Source organism: Strigops habroptila, chromosome Z (assembly GCF_004027225.2).
Source record: "Strigops habroptila isolate Jane chromosome Z, bStrHab1.2.pri, whole genome shotgun sequence".
NCBI classification, from domain to species: domain Eukaryota; kingdom Metazoa; phylum Chordata; class Aves; order Psittaciformes; family Psittacidae; genus Strigops; species Strigops habroptila.
In genome coordinates, this window is record NC_044302.2 from 1,987,448 (window position 1) to 2,003,993 (window position 16,546).

Below are 16,546 nucleotides of genomic sequence, written 5' to 3' on the forward strand. Positions count from 1 at the left end.
CTCAGGTTCTACTTTCTTGCTAGAATTAAAGAGACAAGCTCTGTGTCTACAGATCCTATTCCTGAGGCGCAAAAACCCTTGCACAAAGACTACCCTAAGCACTCGGCTTAGGTCACTCTGTTTCTCCTTTACATAGACGAAAGTTATACTTCAGAGAGGAAAAACATCTACAAAATAAGAGGCTGAAGAATGTTGGTTTTGCCTGCAAAACAAAGTAGCCTAACACAGTCCCCTTGGAACAAAGCAAACACTAACAGTCATAAGGATTTCTGCCTATTTATATAGACTTTTAGCACCGTGGTACTGGGAACCCTGAAGTTACCTGAAGCTCTGGAACAAGAGGCAAGGTGGGGGAGTTTTTCCAGCCCAGGCTGCAACGGCTCCTGAAGTTGCAGACACGGAAGCTGAGGCAAAGCACACAGCTGAGGAGATCAGGCTACCACCTGCAAATGCTATTAGGGCTTCCACTCTCTGCCAAGATGAGAATACAGCACCCCTGCATTTTAAACCTGCAGTCTAGTGGTAATGATAACATTACACCACCATTCTGAGGCTGCGCTCTCAGTTTTTAAAGGTCATGGTGATTAGATGTTCCTGACAACGGGAAAAGGGCAAATGCCACGCTCTCTTCCACAACAACAGCAGCAGAGGGAGCGGAGAAGGCTGGCCAGCTCCTGAAACCGCTTGTCTCTGGAAGGACTACGGGGTAAACGCTCTTGCTGGCCACTCAGGTGGGCAAGGGACCTGCTGGCTGTGTCCGGACGCGCCCGGCGGGGCTGCCCGCCTCCCCCCGACCCTGCCTCCTCAGGACCCCGCTCAGACGAACCAGCCCCCGCAGCCGCCCCTCTCAGGCGAGGCGCGCCAAGGCGCTGCCGCAGGGAAGGGGGAGCAGCGGCGCCGTGTGCCCGCCTCCCCGCGCCGTGTGCCCGCCTCCCCGCGCCGTGTGCCCGCCTCCCTGCTCCGCCCGCCCGCCCGTCACCTCCGGGCGGAGCCACCCGACTTCCCCAAGATGGTGCCGCGCTGCCGACAGCAGGGGACGCACCTTCCCAAGATGGCGGAGGCTCCTCAATCTCCTGCGACCTCTCCAAGATGGTGTCCTCCTGCCGACGGCGACGACGACCTCCTAAAGATGGCGGCGGTGGCCCCGCCCCGGCGCGGGGCAGGCTGGGAGCGGGGCCGTGCGGCGGGGTGCAGGCCTGGTGCGGGAGGGAGGAAGGGCGGGCGGTCGGGCCGGGCTGGCGGCGGAGCGGGGCCGGGCGGGCGCCATGCCGGAGCTGGCGGTGGACCGGGTGGTGGTGCACCCGCTGGTGCTCCTCAGCGTCGTCGATCACTTCAACAGGTAGGGCTGGCTGGGCGCGCGGCGCCGCCGCGGCGCTGAGTCACGGTCACGGGCCGGGCTGGGCCGTGAGGGAAGCGGCGCGGCGGGCCCCGGGACGGGCAGATCGCGGTGGGGGGGACCCCGCGCTCTGAGAGGAGCGGAGCACCCGGGCCCCGGGGCGGGCAGATCGCGGTGGAGGGGACCCCGCGCCGTCAGAGGAGCGGAGCACCCGGGCCCGGGCTGATCGCTCGGTGCCCAGGGCCGCGGTGCCCCTGTGGCGGCGGGAGCGCGGCCTGCGGGAGCCGCCGGAGCCCCCGGCCCGCCGCCGCTGCTGGTGTGCTCCTCCGCTGGAGGAGGAAGGTCCCAGGGTACCGTGAGGGGCGGTCGGTGCCTTCCTCGGACCCGCCGAAGGCGCGGAAACAACGCGAGTAGGGGGGAAACGGGGTTTGATCCCAAAGCTGAGGCTGCCCGAGCGGAAGATAAGTCATGTCCCTCTGAGTACCTCGTGTGTAACTCGTGCGTCGTTTAACTTAATTGCCACGATTGACGAGCAGTTTTAATGTTAAAAACTAAAACCAAAATCTCACAAGGCGAAAGAGCTTGCTCTTGCGAAAGCAAACTGTGGGTGCCACCGAGCAGTGTAAGCGCTTACTCACTTTCGTGTAGCGCATTGTCCTGTGGAGCGGCTGCAGCCGTGCTGATTTCATGTCCTGACCCACCTCGTGAGCTGCATCAGACCATGCAGCCCTCTCTCTGCGTCTCTGGGTTGCGAGGTTTGGTTCTGAGGGCACCGAGATGCCTTTTTCTGGATGTAAATTAACGATCAGTAATAGAACAGTCATAGCGTCTCTTCTTTCCCTCCCGACGCGTGTACTGTTTAACTTGCAGAAACGGGGCGAAGCAAGGGGTCCGCTGTCACCTTCTTCCCTGAATCAGGCTTTTTGTTGTGGGAACTGACAGTCTTTTTCCATTTAGAATAGGAAAAGTTGGAAATCAGAAGCGAGTCGTTGGTGTGCTGCTGGGCTCGTGGCAGAAAAAAATACTAGATGTGTCCAACAGTTTTGCAGGTGAGTTTGGCTGTCCTCCCCTTCCTCAAACCGACTGAATTATTTAAGAGATGAATTGCATTTTGGGTTTTTTTAAGCCACCCTGCCAGAGCACAGATTGTTCCCTCCATGTACAGATCTGCCTGTATCTTAACAAAAATGCTTACTGCTGTCAAAAATACACCTATTCTGGACAGTTGTGTGCTGCGTCTTCCCTGTGCACTGTGGAATGTTTCGGGAGCGGGTGTAAACCCCTTTTAAAATGCTGATGGATGTTTTGCTGCATTGGACTTGCTGACCTCTGCTGAGTGATCAGTATCTCAATCTGTCACACAGGGATCAGAGTGGTCGGTGCTGATGTAGCTGTTTGTTACTTACTTCTGCAAAGATGTATATATTTTAGCCTTGCTCCTTTTTCTCAGATTTCGTCCAATTAATTACTACTTGTTTCCTTAAGTATATTGCTAATAGGGTTGAAATAGTTTCCTCTTAAATATTTTTATGTTATAGGAAAAGTACTTCTTGAATGCATGGCTTTTGCTGACCCATTTGTGTTAGTTAGATCATTTCCTTCCCAGGGGAACTACTCTGTGACAAAGCAAAACGATCTCAGTTTATATATATTGAGTTTCACAGTTTACATGGAGTTTTCTCCCAAGTGTGGACTCTTTCTTTTTTCCTCCGATTTTTGGAAGAGCTTTTTCCATTTCAGATGAAAAAGGGGGGTTTTTTTGTAGTTTTCACAGCCTTTCAACTATGAAGCTTTTACTGTAACTGCAAATTAAAAGACTGAGGCCAGTCTGTTCTCAGAACCGAGCCTATGTGCCCGTATACATGCTGAGAAAATAACTAGCCATTTACTCAAGGGTAAATAGTCCTTAGTTAAATGCCTCACAGTGTTCTAGTAGTCTGTAAATGTGCTGATGACGTTTTCTACACAGAAAGCAAATCTTTTTTTTTTCTTGGTCGACAAGCTATAGAGTCTGCTGGGGTACTCAGTTTGTCATATCAAATATCTGCGCACACCACTGAGTTACTTTGTATGTAGGAGGATTTCTCTCTGGTGCTTGATGTTGTCCACTGAAGATAACTGTCAGAATGCTTTGCATTTCCTTGCTCAGTTCTAGACTGTTAGCAATGATGAGACAGCCTTTGCCTGAGAGAACATGACAGGTTAGCTTGGGCAGCAATGTTGCACAACAGTTGAAACTGTTAAAATCTGCTATCCTTAAACAGCCAAAGATATCCGAACCCTCAGTCTTTCTGTAAACATCTTCATTCTGGAAGTTGGATTCTTAAATACTGATATTTTGTTTTATTCCCAGTACCTTTTGATGAAGACGACAAGGATGATACTGTGTGGTTCCTAGACCATGACTATCTAGAGAACATGTATGGAATGTTTAAGAAGGTTAACGGTAAGTTGAGGTCTTCTTGCTGTCAGGATCTTTGAAGGCTGGGGAAGTGAATTCATAGTAAGGTAGAGAGTTAATTGCTCACATAAGAAGCCACTCCATGTTAATTCCTTGCATGGCTTCACTTTCACTGATGGGTTCCCACTGATTAATTTGTGCAAGTAGTTTGCGTTCTTAACACATTAATTTATACCTCGCTTGTTTTCCCAAGACTCCCGACAGCTTTGTATCTTCAGAATAACTCAGATTTCAAAATGCCATTATTTCTGAAGAATTTCAGAGCTTTCTCTCTAAAATCCATTCTGTACGGATGTGCCCTGGAGTTAAAAAGTGTCTTTACCGCTCAGTTGCAGCTGAATGTTCAGTCATAACTTCAGTTCCTGTGAATTTTCTTAGGCCTGGGAACAGTTGTCATTTTCTCATGATACAATTTGCATTTGTAGAATTTTTGCATCTCTAGGTGTCAGTTTCAAGCTGTTGCATCCTGATATCTGCAGAGTTAATAAATCATACTAAATAGTCCAGTTCAGTTACGAACCTAGGAATGAAATTACGTATGTAGTTAGTAAGCTGTGATAGGTACGATTAGTAAACTCTTTGTCACTACCCATGTCACTGCCTTGCTTACTGTAATTTATTTCCACCTACACACATCAGATTTTCACCCTTGCTAATTTGATATCTGCCTAAATCTTTCTGCTATTGTCTTACCATGTAGTTCTGATTTAGAATCCTTTCTGGTTTTGCTCAGCTAGAGAAAGAATAGTTGGTTGGTACCACACAGGCCCTAAGCTGCACAAGAATGACATCGCCATCAACGAACTGATGAAAAGATACTGTCCTAACTCTGTAAGTGCAGCACATCTTTGGCTGGGGGAGCAGGGTCCTCTCTCTGCCTAAATCTGGGAATCCTTGGCCCCAACTTTGTTACTGGTGATGCAGGGTGTTAAAGACCTGATAGCTGCAAAGGGATTGAGGAACTCAGATCAGAGTCTTTTGAAAGAGCTATAGATGTCTTGTCTTAGAGCCTGGAGTTTACGCCTCCGAGCAGCCAGTGTACCATCACTCTGGAATGAAGAGCTGACCTGGGGACTTTTTTTTTGTGGTCTTTGAATGAAACCCAGTTTTCTGAAACGTTTGCTTTTTCCATAAGGTGTTGGTGATTATTGACGTGAAGCCAAAGGACCTGGGACTGCCCACGGAAGCCTATATTTCTGTTGAAGAAGTTCACGATGTGAGTATTCAACACGTCTCTCTGCCTTTTCCTAGGAACGAGGTTTCCATTAAAAGATGGCCTCTAAGATTGCCTTATTTTGAAGGATGTACACCCCATGGCACATAGTTGCCTTTGACATACAGGATGTTGCACTCACTAGTGAGGGCCTGTGACTTGCAGCCAAAATCTGCTGACATTAGAGGTTGAACCCCAGTCATAATACATGCATTTGTAGCTAAAGCTTTCATCCATCGGTGCGCTTGGAAGAAAAGCTCTGTGATACCGTTTGACCTGAGGAATTCCACAGCTCCAGCAGTCCATGTGATTTAGGTGCTTCTTACCTGTTTGTGTCGTGTCCGTGGCCATGAATAAAGTCACAGATTGGAGTGCTTTTAAGATGTCGCTCTGACACGTCAGCCTGTTTGCAGAGGTGTTTGGAGTAATTGTGTGCTTACTCATTTGTGCACCCGGCAGTGCTGGGTAGGTCAGTCAGGCATGAGCAATGCTTGCTAATCCATTGCAGCACCGTGCAGACAAACAACATACAGTCATAAGTCGGCTTTAGCTTTTCATTTGCAGGTTTTTTGATTTAAATTACATTCAGGATGTGTATATAAGCAAGTTTGATCCTTTTGCCTTTCTGAGGCATTCTTAGGTATTCAGCCAGTGAAGCTTTTAAACATCTTCCTTAATATCCAGTGTGTAAGTTGTACTTTGAATGAGATTGTGCCATCCTGGTTGTCTGGGGGGTTTTTTCCCTGGAATTGTGTATGTTTCTAACTGGCTGAGAGCAAATACCAGGATGACGAAAGGTATCCCAAAATGTAATAAGGTTGTATCAGGAAAGTAAGAAATAATTGTGATATTTAAAGGTACCTTCCATTCTACCCACCAGTACATAAACCAGCAAAATACATCAATGGAAAATTACACAGAGCACAGGAAAGAAGAAACTGCTCACAGCTCTATACTTGCAACAGATGTTAACCCTCATTAAATCAAGAAAAATCCAGCTAGAGCCTTTCCTCTGATTTCTTATGGACTCTGTATAACCGCTGTGCTGGTTTCATTAACGCAGTTTCTCATACTCTGTCTAAAATCAGTGTTTTTAAAGGTATTGTGATTCACTTACTTACAGCCTTCTTCCCCGAGCTGTGTACTGCAGTCCCCTGAGGTGCTGTTACGACATAATTTGCCCCACTGCCTCTTCCTGACCCTGTAAACAGGCATCACTTAATCTGACAGGGTGTTATTGCGTGAGCTGCCCCACCGGTCGCGTGGGGACGCCTGCGCTGGCTGGTTCACGTGCAGCTTCATACCCATGGCTCGGTCTGACCGTATCTCCTCTATCCTTGTGCCCCAAAGGACGGCACTCCAACCTCCAAGACGTTTGAACACGTGACTAGTGAGATTGGAGCAGAGGAGGCAGAGGAAGTTGGTGTTGAACACTTGCTACGGTAAGCACCTTTGACATGAAAGTGTTCTTAAGAGACTTGCATAGGACCATGATCCGATCCATCTGGCGTCTTCCAGTGCCAGCTTTTCATTCAGCGTGCTACTTAAACGTTACAGCGTATTCACTTAGCAGTCTTGCCTGGCGTATTTGCTCACTGCTAGTGAAAAGTGTGACTGCCCACTGACAAGATGATGAAAACTACACATTCATGCAATCAAAGCTGCAGAATATCACGTCGTTTGCAAGGGCTGAATGGGAGCGTTGTTCGTGGCTCTGTAGCTCTCCGGACAAAAAAAAGAGAGCAGTCACCCTCTGAAATACTGTTATTGTTTGTTTCTCTCACCCTCTAACCAGTGTTACAAATATTCCAAAGAGAACATACACACACCACAAGATACATCAGTCATCTGTTGTAGATATACTTTGTAACATACATCTGCTTGTGCTCCTGCTTTGACTGGGCACATTCACTTCACTTGTGCTTCAAACTGCTTTTCTTTTTAGGCTGGAAAGGGCTCTTAATGGGCCCAGCTGCTAATGAGAATGCAAAGTAACACTCTAATGCTGATTCTTTCTGTGGTGGGTGTTTCAGGGATATCAAGGACACCACAGTGGGCACACTGTCCCAGCGGATCACAAATCAGGTCCATGGCTTGAAGGGACTGAACTCCAAGCTTCTGGACATCAGGAGCTACCTAGAGAAAGTAGCCATGGGCAAACTCCCCATCAATCACCAGATCATCTACCACCTCCAGGACGTCTTCAACCTGCTACCAGATGTCAACCTGCAAGAGTTTGTCAAGGCCTTTTACCTGAAGACCAACGACCAGATGGTGGTGGTTTACCTGGCTTCCCTCATCCGTTCTGTGGTTGCCCTGCACAACCTCATTAACAACAAGATTGCCAACAGGGATGCAGAGAAGAAAGAAGGACAGGAAAAAGAAGACAGTAAAAAGGAAAGAAAAGATGAGAAAGAGAAAGACAAGGAGAAGAGCGATGTCAAGAAAGAGGAGAAAAAGGAGAAGAAATAAAATGTGTAGGTTTTTTATTTGTAAATTAAAAATCTTGTAAATCACTTTGGTGCTGGATTCCTGTCTCCTGGAGGGTCAGAGCTCTGCTTTGGGATCTGCTTTTTGTGCTCACATGTCTGGAGGGGTTTTCTCAAGCAGGCAGCCACGAGGAGGCCTCAGCACCCAGCCAGGGAGGGCTTAGAGCCAGGGGGAAATGTTTTATGTTTTTTCAGTGCAGCACTCTTCCTCCCCTCCATGGGCCACCACAGCCTTGAGGCCAACAGCTGAGGATTTCTACCAGGTGCTTTGTTATGCTTCAGATAACATCTGGTCTTATTCAATACAGGTTTTCACTCCTGGGTGAGAACCAGTTTGTTCACATGAATTCATTTTTGAGCTGAGCAGGAGGGGCCAAGTTCCAGAAGCACCACACAGTGACGAGTGAAGGGGCTGGTGCTGGTTTTTTTCAGCTGTACCTTGTGCTGGGCTAGCATAATTTTGTTTATTTTTTTGCTGTCCTTTGTATCTGGCCGGTGACACGAGTGGGGTTGGCTTTTGTTACCTGTCACTTGAAAAAGTAGTAGATAAAAGCTGTGTTCCTGGCTGGTGTGATGCTCTGCAGGGAGACACGGAGGGGAGAGAAGGTGGGATCCTGTCACCACCCTGGCCAGGGCTGGAACAGCACCCAGGGCTCCTGGTGACCTCAGGTGCTGCATCAGCACGCTGGTGCCAGGAAAGTGGGAAGTGCCAGCAGCGATGGAAGCATTCCTGCTGGGATTGGGCTGGCACTGGCAAGGATCACCCACAAAGTACAGGCTATTAAAAAAACCCCAAAAATATAGCCCCCCAAAAAACCCTCCAAATTCACACAAAAAACTGATGAGCCAAAGCAGCTGCTGAAAAGCAAAGTCATGGCAGAATTACAGGATGCAGGTTGTCTCAGTGATAGGAACAGTGAGTTTGTTTAGCTCTGCTTGTGTTAGAGTTTTCACTAAACACCACAAGCCTGTGGCCACTGGTCTTGTGCACCCAATTCTGTTCCACTGGCACTGCTCTTGGTTTCACACGGTGGTGCAGGGAGGCAGCTCCAGCTCTGGCAAAGGACCCTGCACCCATTTTTAGCTGAGTGAATGAGAGGCTGGATGAAGGCTGATCCTCCTGCGCTGTGTGTGCATGGAAAAAAACATTTCTGACACCAGTAAGGAGCTCTGGGTGCCCATCCCAGCCCAGACACCCTGGGGGTTGCACCAGGCTGTCCCCCCATGCAATACACTGATAGGAACACACACCTCGGCAGCTGCTTTATCATTTATTGCACAAGAAATCGGTATGGCTGAGGCAGGATGGTGCAGTACAAAACTATTCGGTTACGAGTCAAAAGCTATTGCGGTGTCTGGTATCCATAGACTTCCTTTATGTACAGCTATGTACACCAATGCTCACGTGGGTCCGTATCCCCTTGTGCACACAAGGGAGAGGGGGAAGTAGAGCTGGCACCAAGACAAGGGACAGAGGCCTGGTCCTGCCCTCACACACAGTTTCAGGAGCTCCTGCCACCAGCCAGCTGGTGACAGGAAACACAGGGAGTCTGGGCTGAACCCATAACCAAGCAAAGGCCAGATGTGCCCCAACATGACTAGAGCCCCCAAGGCTGCTGCGAAGCACCAGCTCCAAGCAACCACTTAACACAGGACACGTACAACTGCAAAGGGGCCACATGCTTGCAAATCAAACACATAACAGACATGTTGCTGGGCCCTGGCGCTAGGTGGTTTGGGTCTGGCATGGGAAGGGGCCATCCTGGACCTTGCACAGTGCAACATCAACTGTGGTTCCCCATTACCTTTGCTGGGTGAAGGACAGGACCCAAAAGCGACCCAAGAGTCAGTTCAAGAACCATTTCCCCTCCTCATCTGCATCTATTAAAGTGACATGAAAAGGCAGAAAACACTTGGGACAAAAATAGCCTGTGTCAAAATCAGATCACATTTAACTGTGTCTGCAAGGGGGGACCAGAGAACCTCGGTGCACCTCATGCTGCCTACCAAGTGCTTCCCCCCATCCCCTCTGCACCAATCCGCATCCATCGTGAGCTGAGCAGAACCAGAGAGAGGTGAGAGGTGTAAACACCTCTTGTCACACCTCAAGTTTTTTTAGGGAGGAAAACATGAACTCGTTTCCCCCAGGGCTGCGTTAATACAGATCGCACCCAGGAACAAGAGCAACAGCATCTGCACATCCTGTGCACCATCCTGCGGAGAGGGATGAGCTCTGTGGGCAGCACTTCACGCCCAGCAGCGCTCCAGGGCCCTCCCCAACCTGGGAAAGTACCAAAAGCTCCATCATTCCTGTCCAAATCCTTCTGTCTCCTCAATCGCATAAAGCAGCTTCTCCTTCAGTTGTTCATAGCTTTTGTAGGGAGGGAGATCCAGACGGTTAAAGCTGGAGAGACAGCAGAGGCTGTGAGCAGCGCCGCAATCCCCATCCTCCCCCACAGCAGGGTCCTTTCCCACCTCAGCCACGCACAGCAGCTGGGGTGAGATGCACAGCCAGGAATGGCAGCTACATCCCATGGGAACGCGGGTGTATGGGACAGAGGGTGCCGTGGGCCTCATGCGGCCCCTCAGAGGCTGCTTGCGATTGTCCCCACATGCTCCTAGCAGGGCTGAGGAGAAAAGACTTACCATGTATGGCTCCGAGGCAGCCATGTCTCTTTGCCAACTTTATCGATGCAGAATTTCTGGGGCCCGTTGCTGCCTGTTAATTATGAGCACAGCAAGTATCATTACATGACCAGAAGCTGAAAAAGAAAACCCTCCAACACACTCTTAGCCAACTGAGCACCATCACACCCCCTTATGATCCTAGAAAGACAGCGGGGATAAATCCATAGCAGGACTCACTGCCTGTTCTGACCCCTCTGCAGAGAGGATGTGTAAGAAACAAGAAAGGAGAAAGCTGAAATGCTTATTGACAGCACAGAGAAGGAACAGCACAGTTTTCAAGCAGGATGGTTAAACAGCAAGTGCTAAAACATATTTCTCCATGGACCGGCAGGACTGAGCGGGTCCATCTGAGAGTTTTAAAGAACCTTGCTCAGGAAGTCTGAGTCACTGAGGTCACTTTTGAACTGACTGTGAATGCTGGAGAGGTTCCAGGGGGCTGGAAAAGCCTTATTTGCCAGCAAGAATAAACAAGTGGGTTACGTTAGCTTGACACCGATTCCAGGAAAGTAAGGGAAAGGCTGGTACAGGCCCCAAAGAGTAGCAAATTAAAGGATGGGAGCAGAATAATGCCACACTGTGGTTTTCTGGAAAGGGGTTTTCATCACACAGAAATCAAAATTAAATCAAAAACCAAATCTCATTCAAAATGGGATTACAAACTGGACCGACAAAGTTAACTGTGGCAGCATGGTTCACAGCTAAGGAATGTGTCTGGGTACAGCACTCCACCAGATGAAATCACCCTGCTCAGATGTTGCAGCCACTTCACTGTTTACGGCTGCCTCATGCTCTGTGATGGACACGCAGACGCCCAGGTCCCACCACCAGCCCCTGCACCCGCCACAGCCCCCGCTCAGCTCCCCAGGACCCCCGGGCACACGCACCGATGAGCTCCGCAAACCCCCCGACGGGCAGGCGGCACGTTCCCGTCACAAACTGCAACAGACGGATCCTCTTCTCGTTGTCCATCTCTTTAACCACCTACGACAAGGACACGGCAGAAGAATGGGATCCCTGTCACCCCAACGCCTGCAGCTCAGCTGGGCCTGGGGCACCGTCCTGCACCACGGCTCCTGCCATGAAGACCCCACGCCCTGTAATACCGCCCGGGGTGGTCCAGCCCTCCCCTCCATGCTGCATCCTCAGGGAGGAGTGCATCGCAAAGGGCCTGCAAGGAGCAGCCTCTGCCCAGCTTTGCCCTCCTTCAGAGCCACTTCTAACTCCTTTCCTGGCCATCACAGAGCAGCACCACCCAAACCAACACAGCTCTATTACATGTCACCCCCTTCTGTCACCCTGCCCAAGCGCAGCAGCTATTGCTAGAAGCACGCTGACCACTAAGTGCTGCCTGCTGTCCCCAGCAGCAGTGCCAGGGCCTCTGCCAGTCACAGCCAAATGCTTCTTACTGAACACGTGCTCGCGGTTGTATTTCGTTCTTCCTGACAGCCTGTGAGGCTGCCCACCCCAACCCAGCCCTGCCTGCCCAGGCCATGGGCAAAGGATGATCCCAGGGCTCTGGAGCGGGTCAGAGATGCTGCTGGCACTGGGACTCACCTGCCAGAACCACTGGATCTGCTTGCTGTTTTTGGTGTAGTGCCGGTAGATGGTATTCTTCTGCCAGTCATTCATGTCGATCTCCTGCATGCCGCACAGCATCAGCTGGGGATAGGGGACAGTCAGCAGGGGATAGAACCAGGGCCTTGCACCCACCCCTCAGAGCACTGACTCCTCCACTGCCAGGCTTCCTAAGGCACAGGCTCCAACACTGGGCAACAGAGCTGTCTGGAGGAATTCCTTGACTCTAACAAGACATTTTTTTGCTAACGGACCCAACGAGTCACCCCACAGACCCAACCACCTCCCCATCAGCAGAGCTGAGTGGCAGCAGCTATTTATGGAGCCCATCACTGCATGCCATTCCCAGGCAGCCTGCAGCTGGGAAGCACCGGAACCTCCATGTCCCCATCCCAGCACAGGCACCAGCTCACCTCCAGCTCCTTCTCGTCAAAGTACCGCAGCCACTCCAGAGGCACCACCTCATTGAAGCCATCCAGGAAAGCCTTGGTCTGCTCCTCCACACCCCGCGTGAACCTCCAGTCCGTCAGCAGCCTGGGGAGGCAGACAGGGGTCGGCAGGCAGCCAGCACCGCTGGCCCGGCACAGGAACCATCACCATCCCTCCCGTCAGCAGGGAGAGCCCTGGATCCGCAGGGGTACATGGGGAGGGGGAGACGGGCTCCTGCAGATTACCAGGGTGCCCCACTAGTGGGTGTCTCTCTTTGCCTCTGACGAGCAGCAGCCTTCAGGAGATTGAGGGGTGCAAACCACGTCCCTTGGCTGGAGCCTACCATCAGCAGGAGGAGGTGGCCCTGGCAGCCCCCAGCCAGCCCAGCAGCAAGCCAGGCAGGGTGAGCAGCCACGGGACAGGGAGAGAAGTCTCACCCTCTCTCCCCTTTCCTCTTTCCTGAAAGTACTGGCAACTGCCCAGCCAGCAGCAAGCCAGACCGCAGCGGAGCTCGGCCGACTGCGCCAGCCCATACTTGTCACAAGCCACGTAGCCCAGGGAGGCGGCCACGTCCCAAACCCCATGTTCCCACCCCAGAACTGCCCTGCAGCCAGCGAGGGTAGGGCCTGTCAAGGGCCTCAGCATGGCCACTCACATAATGTACTCCTCCTTGTTCTCCTCTGTCACCCGGATGCTCTCGCCACCCTCCTTCAGCTCATGGGTGGTCACCTTGCCCAGGATCTCCATGTCTTGGATGAAGTACAGCTCCAGGCCACACTCTTCCAGGCTGTTCTCCCTGTAGGAGAACACCGGGATGTGATTTCTGATGGAGGCACCAGGCAGCAGCGAGAGGCCATGGGGAGGAGCACTGCCTCCCCGCAGCAGAACACACCAGGGCCGAGAGGAAGCACGAGGCACTCACTTTGTCCAGACAATGGAGTTGTAAAACTCAGGGTCGATGGATTCCAGGTCCTTCAGCGTGGGGCGCTTGTTCAGCATCCGCTTGTAGAAGGGCAGAGTGAAGCCAGTATCGATGAACTTCCCATGATACAGCGCCTGCGGTGGGAAAGCGACACCAGGTCATGGGGAACGCCAGGACAGACCCGTGGGGCGAGATGATGCTCCACCACTGGGGCATCATCTGGAGCAAAAGGAAATGGCTCCCGGGGTCCCAGAGCTGCAGCACTCACTCCAGGCTGGCAAACACCGTGGGGAGGAGCAGGCTCCCCCCGGTGCTGCAGCACGGCCCGGTGCTCAGAGCCCCTCTCCCCCTCCCCACCATGAATTCCACCGCGTCTCCTTCTCCCCTCACAGCTCTATTAAGAGCACTTGTTTAAACAGAGCTGTGCTGCGGCTTCCCTGAATCCCTGGCTTCCAGGAGCCCCAAGGCAAAGGCAGCCAAAAATAATGCAGACGCTTGTCTAGAACAGCCCAGCAGTGAGTAATAGTCTGGGGTTTTATTGGTATCCTGCAAGGCGCAGGGCAGGGCAGAGCGGGGTCCGGAGCAGCTCACCGCCACCTCCAGTGCACACCTCGCAGGGCGGCGGGCCAGGGACCCCTCCCCACGCTCAGGAAGCCCCTGGCAGCCCCCCTGCCATCCCAGGGCCAGGCAACCTGCAGCACCTTGACCTTGGGGAATGCGAGACGAACAGGAGGAGTCGCTCTGGGGCTTGGGCAGCTGGAAAATCTCACACTGCTGGGGCTAAAAATAGTCCCTGGAGCTGCAGACCCGACAGCACCTGGGGTGGCAGCCAGAGACCTGGAGCCATCCTCGCACCGCCCCTGGGAAACCAGGTCCCCTCGGGCCCTGCAGCCATTCCTTGGATTTTGAATACATCACCCGCAGCCTCCCCACTGCACCCCCCCAAGGGCCCATCTCCCACAGACCCACACCTGAGCGAGAAGGGGCTTAAGAAGGGCGACAATGCCAAGCTGAGCACGGCCATGGCAGGCAGAGCTGCCCCACTGACCACCCCATCCTCTGCGAGGCCCCTGCTCCATGGGGGCATGTGAATGAAGCATCTTGTACCCCATTGCCTCCCCAGCCCCTCTGGTCCATCACCCTGGGCTCTTACCATGGCGATGAAGCGGCCGATGAAGCGGAAGTAGGTGAGGTGGTCGGGGTTGATGGAGGAGGCAGGGTTGATCTGCAGGCAGTAGTTGTTCTTGCCAGCGTACTCGAAGAGGCAGTACATGGGGTTGAGCACCTCATGGGACAGGAGGAAGAACCACTCCCTGGGGCAAGAGGAAGGGGGAACACAGTGACGAGCAGCTCAAGGAGCCAGGGGCTGTGCCCCGGTGGAGGGGACAGCGTGTGGCTCCACAGCACACCCCGCACAAACCAGGTCCCCATCTCCATAGGGTGCCACTGCAAGTGCTGGACGCTAGTGTGACTTGCTGAGGGCCTCCTCCACTCCAGGGGTGCTGTGTTTGGTTTGTGAAGTGCTTCTGGAGATACCAGCAACAAACATCCCTGTTTGCCAGGGGCCCCACTTGGAGAACTGGAGGTCCTGGCAGACACCACACCGCTCAGTCCCACCCAGGCTGTTGTACACGTACACACACATGCTGCTATGCACACCCGCCCCGAGTCTCCCCACACAGGCTCCCCCCGGGAGCTCCATCCCAAGCTCAAAGCAGCGCTGGATGGGAACCATCCTGGCTCTGCTCCCCCGGCTGTGCAAGGAGATGGGAGTCCTCGGACGCAGAGGCAGCCCCAGCATCCTGTCCGTGGTTCTACCCTGTGGTAGAACAGCATGACGTAACCTACCATAGGGTAAAACCACTGGCAGGACACAGAGAGAGGCGGAGAGAGCAGGAGCCCCTGCACCAGAGCCGGGGGCAGCAGCTCCACAAGGGAGGAGCAGGGGAGAGCACGGCAGCCGAGTGCTGGAACGGCAGCAGGTGGGGAAGCAACAGCCCAGCACTAAGGCAAACACCCCGAGTGAGCCAGTGGGGCCTGATGGGGACACAGGACACCCCTCCAGCCGAGACACAGCGCGTGCTCTGTGCTAACACCACCCCTGGGGCAGGCACCACGCCTGGCACACACCGACCATCCCAGGAAACACCAGGGCCTGTTGGCTGCGGGGAGAAGAGGCCGCTTCACGCATCACCCCATGTCCCAGGGGCAGCACGAGCGTTCACGTTGGGTGCCTCAGCCCTCTCTGTGCCAGGGACAGGCTGGTGCAACACCTTCAGGGTGTCCCACCATTCCTAAAACTCATACTGTTTCCCATCGGAACATCCTGGGCTCCTCTGCCCAAGCAGGTGCTGCAGAAAGGCTGGGGACCTGGGGCAGCTACCAACAGATTCCAGTGCCTGCACTGCCCTTTAGGGCTCCACACCACAGCCCGGAGGTACCAGCAGCAGGTACACGGTCCAGCACCCAGCAATCACCTGGCAATGCCACCATAGTCCAGGCCTTCCTCTCCCCGCATGATGATGTACAGGCGGCGCCGCAGGTCGTACGGCTTCATGTTCATGATCTGGGGAGCAGCAAAGCAAATTGTCACCAGTGGATGGTGCCAAGGGCTAGCTCCACACCTCTACTACAGGTGCTGCAGCCCCGGCACCTCCTCACCTGCTGGAAGGAGTCCTCAAAGAGTGTCTGCCGGGAAACGCTGATCTTCACATGGCTGGGCAACGCGTTCGACTGCAAGCAAGGCAGAGACGCGAGGCTTTGAGCAGGGTGGCACAGCGGCTCCTCTCGCCCGCAGGGTCAGGCCATCCATGCACCCACCCAGCAGAGCAGCCCTGAGCTGCCGGGGCCCTCTGGCCGCTCTACTCACATGGCAGAGGAAGCGGAACTGGTGGTACTTCCAGCGAAAGCTCCGGTCATACGCTCCCGGGGAGCCACCCTGCTTGCTCCTGCAAAAGGCCTTGTCTCAGCATCCCTCCCTGCACTGGTGTGAGCTGCCTTCCCCCAGCCGCCTCATTGCCTACCGGGCAGGAGGACGATCTCTGGAGTGCAGCTCTCTTCTATCAGAGCCAAATGTGAGCCCCTAAACCCACTGCTCAGTGTCTTTGTAACAAACCTGACTCACTTCCCCCACGCCCTGTCATGACCATGGGAAGGCACAAGCCGCGAGCAGGCAGCCCCAGCTCCCGGTGTGCTGCCTGGCTGCAGGGCAAAGGGCTCAGCCCAGAAGCACTTACCCAGACTCGAATCCCGGGCGCGGATCCTTGAAGGTTGTGGTGCGAGTGTTGTGGTCCACGAAGTAGCGCACACCCTCATTTGTGTACTTCATCTCCCAGCCAGGCGGCAGCGGCGGCTCCTGGATCATCCTGATGACAAGGAAAGGTCGCCAAGCAGGCACCTCACCCTGAACTACAGCCCCCTTCACATTACGGCC

General features: G+C 53.3%; 2 protein-coding genes across 2 annotated transcripts in view; one reads left to right on the top strand and one right to left on the bottom strand.

The window, feature by feature from the left end:
* The first annotated feature begins 1,145 nt into the window (after positions 1–1,145).
* On the top strand, positions 1,146–7,523 carry LOC115619888 (26S proteasome non-ATPase regulatory subunit 7). Its single transcript, XM_030512835.1, has 7 exons — positions 1,146–1,339; positions 2,294–2,385; positions 3,690–3,782; positions 4,531–4,628; positions 4,933–5,013; positions 6,361–6,452; positions 7,044–7,523. Exons 1-7 carry the CDS (start codon positions 1,266–1,268, stop codon positions 7,480–7,482), a joined length of 969 nt encoding a protein of 322 aa, XP_030368695.1. The 5' UTR covers positions 1,146–1,265; the 3' UTR covers positions 7,483–7,523.
* Positions 7,524–8,753: 1,230 nt separating this feature from the next.
* Positions 8,754–16,546, bottom strand: part of LOC115619715 (NEDD4-like E3 ubiquitin-protein ligase WWP2) — a 35,024-nt gene continuing 27,231 nt past the window's right edge. The window contains exons 10-21 of the mRNA XM_030512454.1: positions 16,350–16,516; positions 15,983–16,061; positions 15,775–15,846; positions 15,591–15,679; positions 14,267–14,426; positions 13,114–13,247; positions 12,847–12,987; positions 12,176–12,296; positions 11,742–11,846; positions 11,072–11,168; positions 10,146–10,218; positions 8,754–9,903 (exon numbers count right to left, since the gene is read on the bottom strand). Coding sequence (XP_030368314.1) covers positions 9,804–9,903; positions 10,146–10,218; positions 11,072–11,168; positions 11,742–11,846; positions 12,176–12,296; positions 12,847–12,987; positions 13,114–13,247; positions 14,267–14,426; positions 15,591–15,679; positions 15,775–15,846; positions 15,983–16,061; positions 16,350–16,516 — 1,338 coding nt within the window. The 3' untranslated portion in view covers positions 8,754–9,803. The remainder of the gene's footprint in view (positions 9,904–10,145; positions 10,219–11,071; positions 11,169–11,741; positions 11,847–12,175; positions 12,297–12,846; positions 12,988–13,113; positions 13,248–14,266; positions 14,427–15,590; positions 15,680–15,774; positions 15,847–15,982; positions 16,062–16,349; positions 16,517–16,546) is intronic.

Excerpts from the sequence above, each read along its gene's own strand:
- LOC115619888 (XM_030512835.1), top strand. The coding sequence starts at position 1,266 with ATGCCGGAGCTGGCGGTGGACCGGGTGGTGGTGCACCCGCTGGTGCTC. Across the intron at positions 1,340-2,293 it reads GTCGTCGATCACTTCAACAG|AATAGGAAAAGTTGGAAATC; the intron begins GTAGGGCTGGCT and ends TTTTCCATTTAG. Across the intron at positions 2,386-3,689 it reads TGTGTCCAACAGTTTTGCAG|TACCTTTTGATGAAGACGAC; the intron begins GTGAGTTTGGCT and ends TTTTATTCCCAG.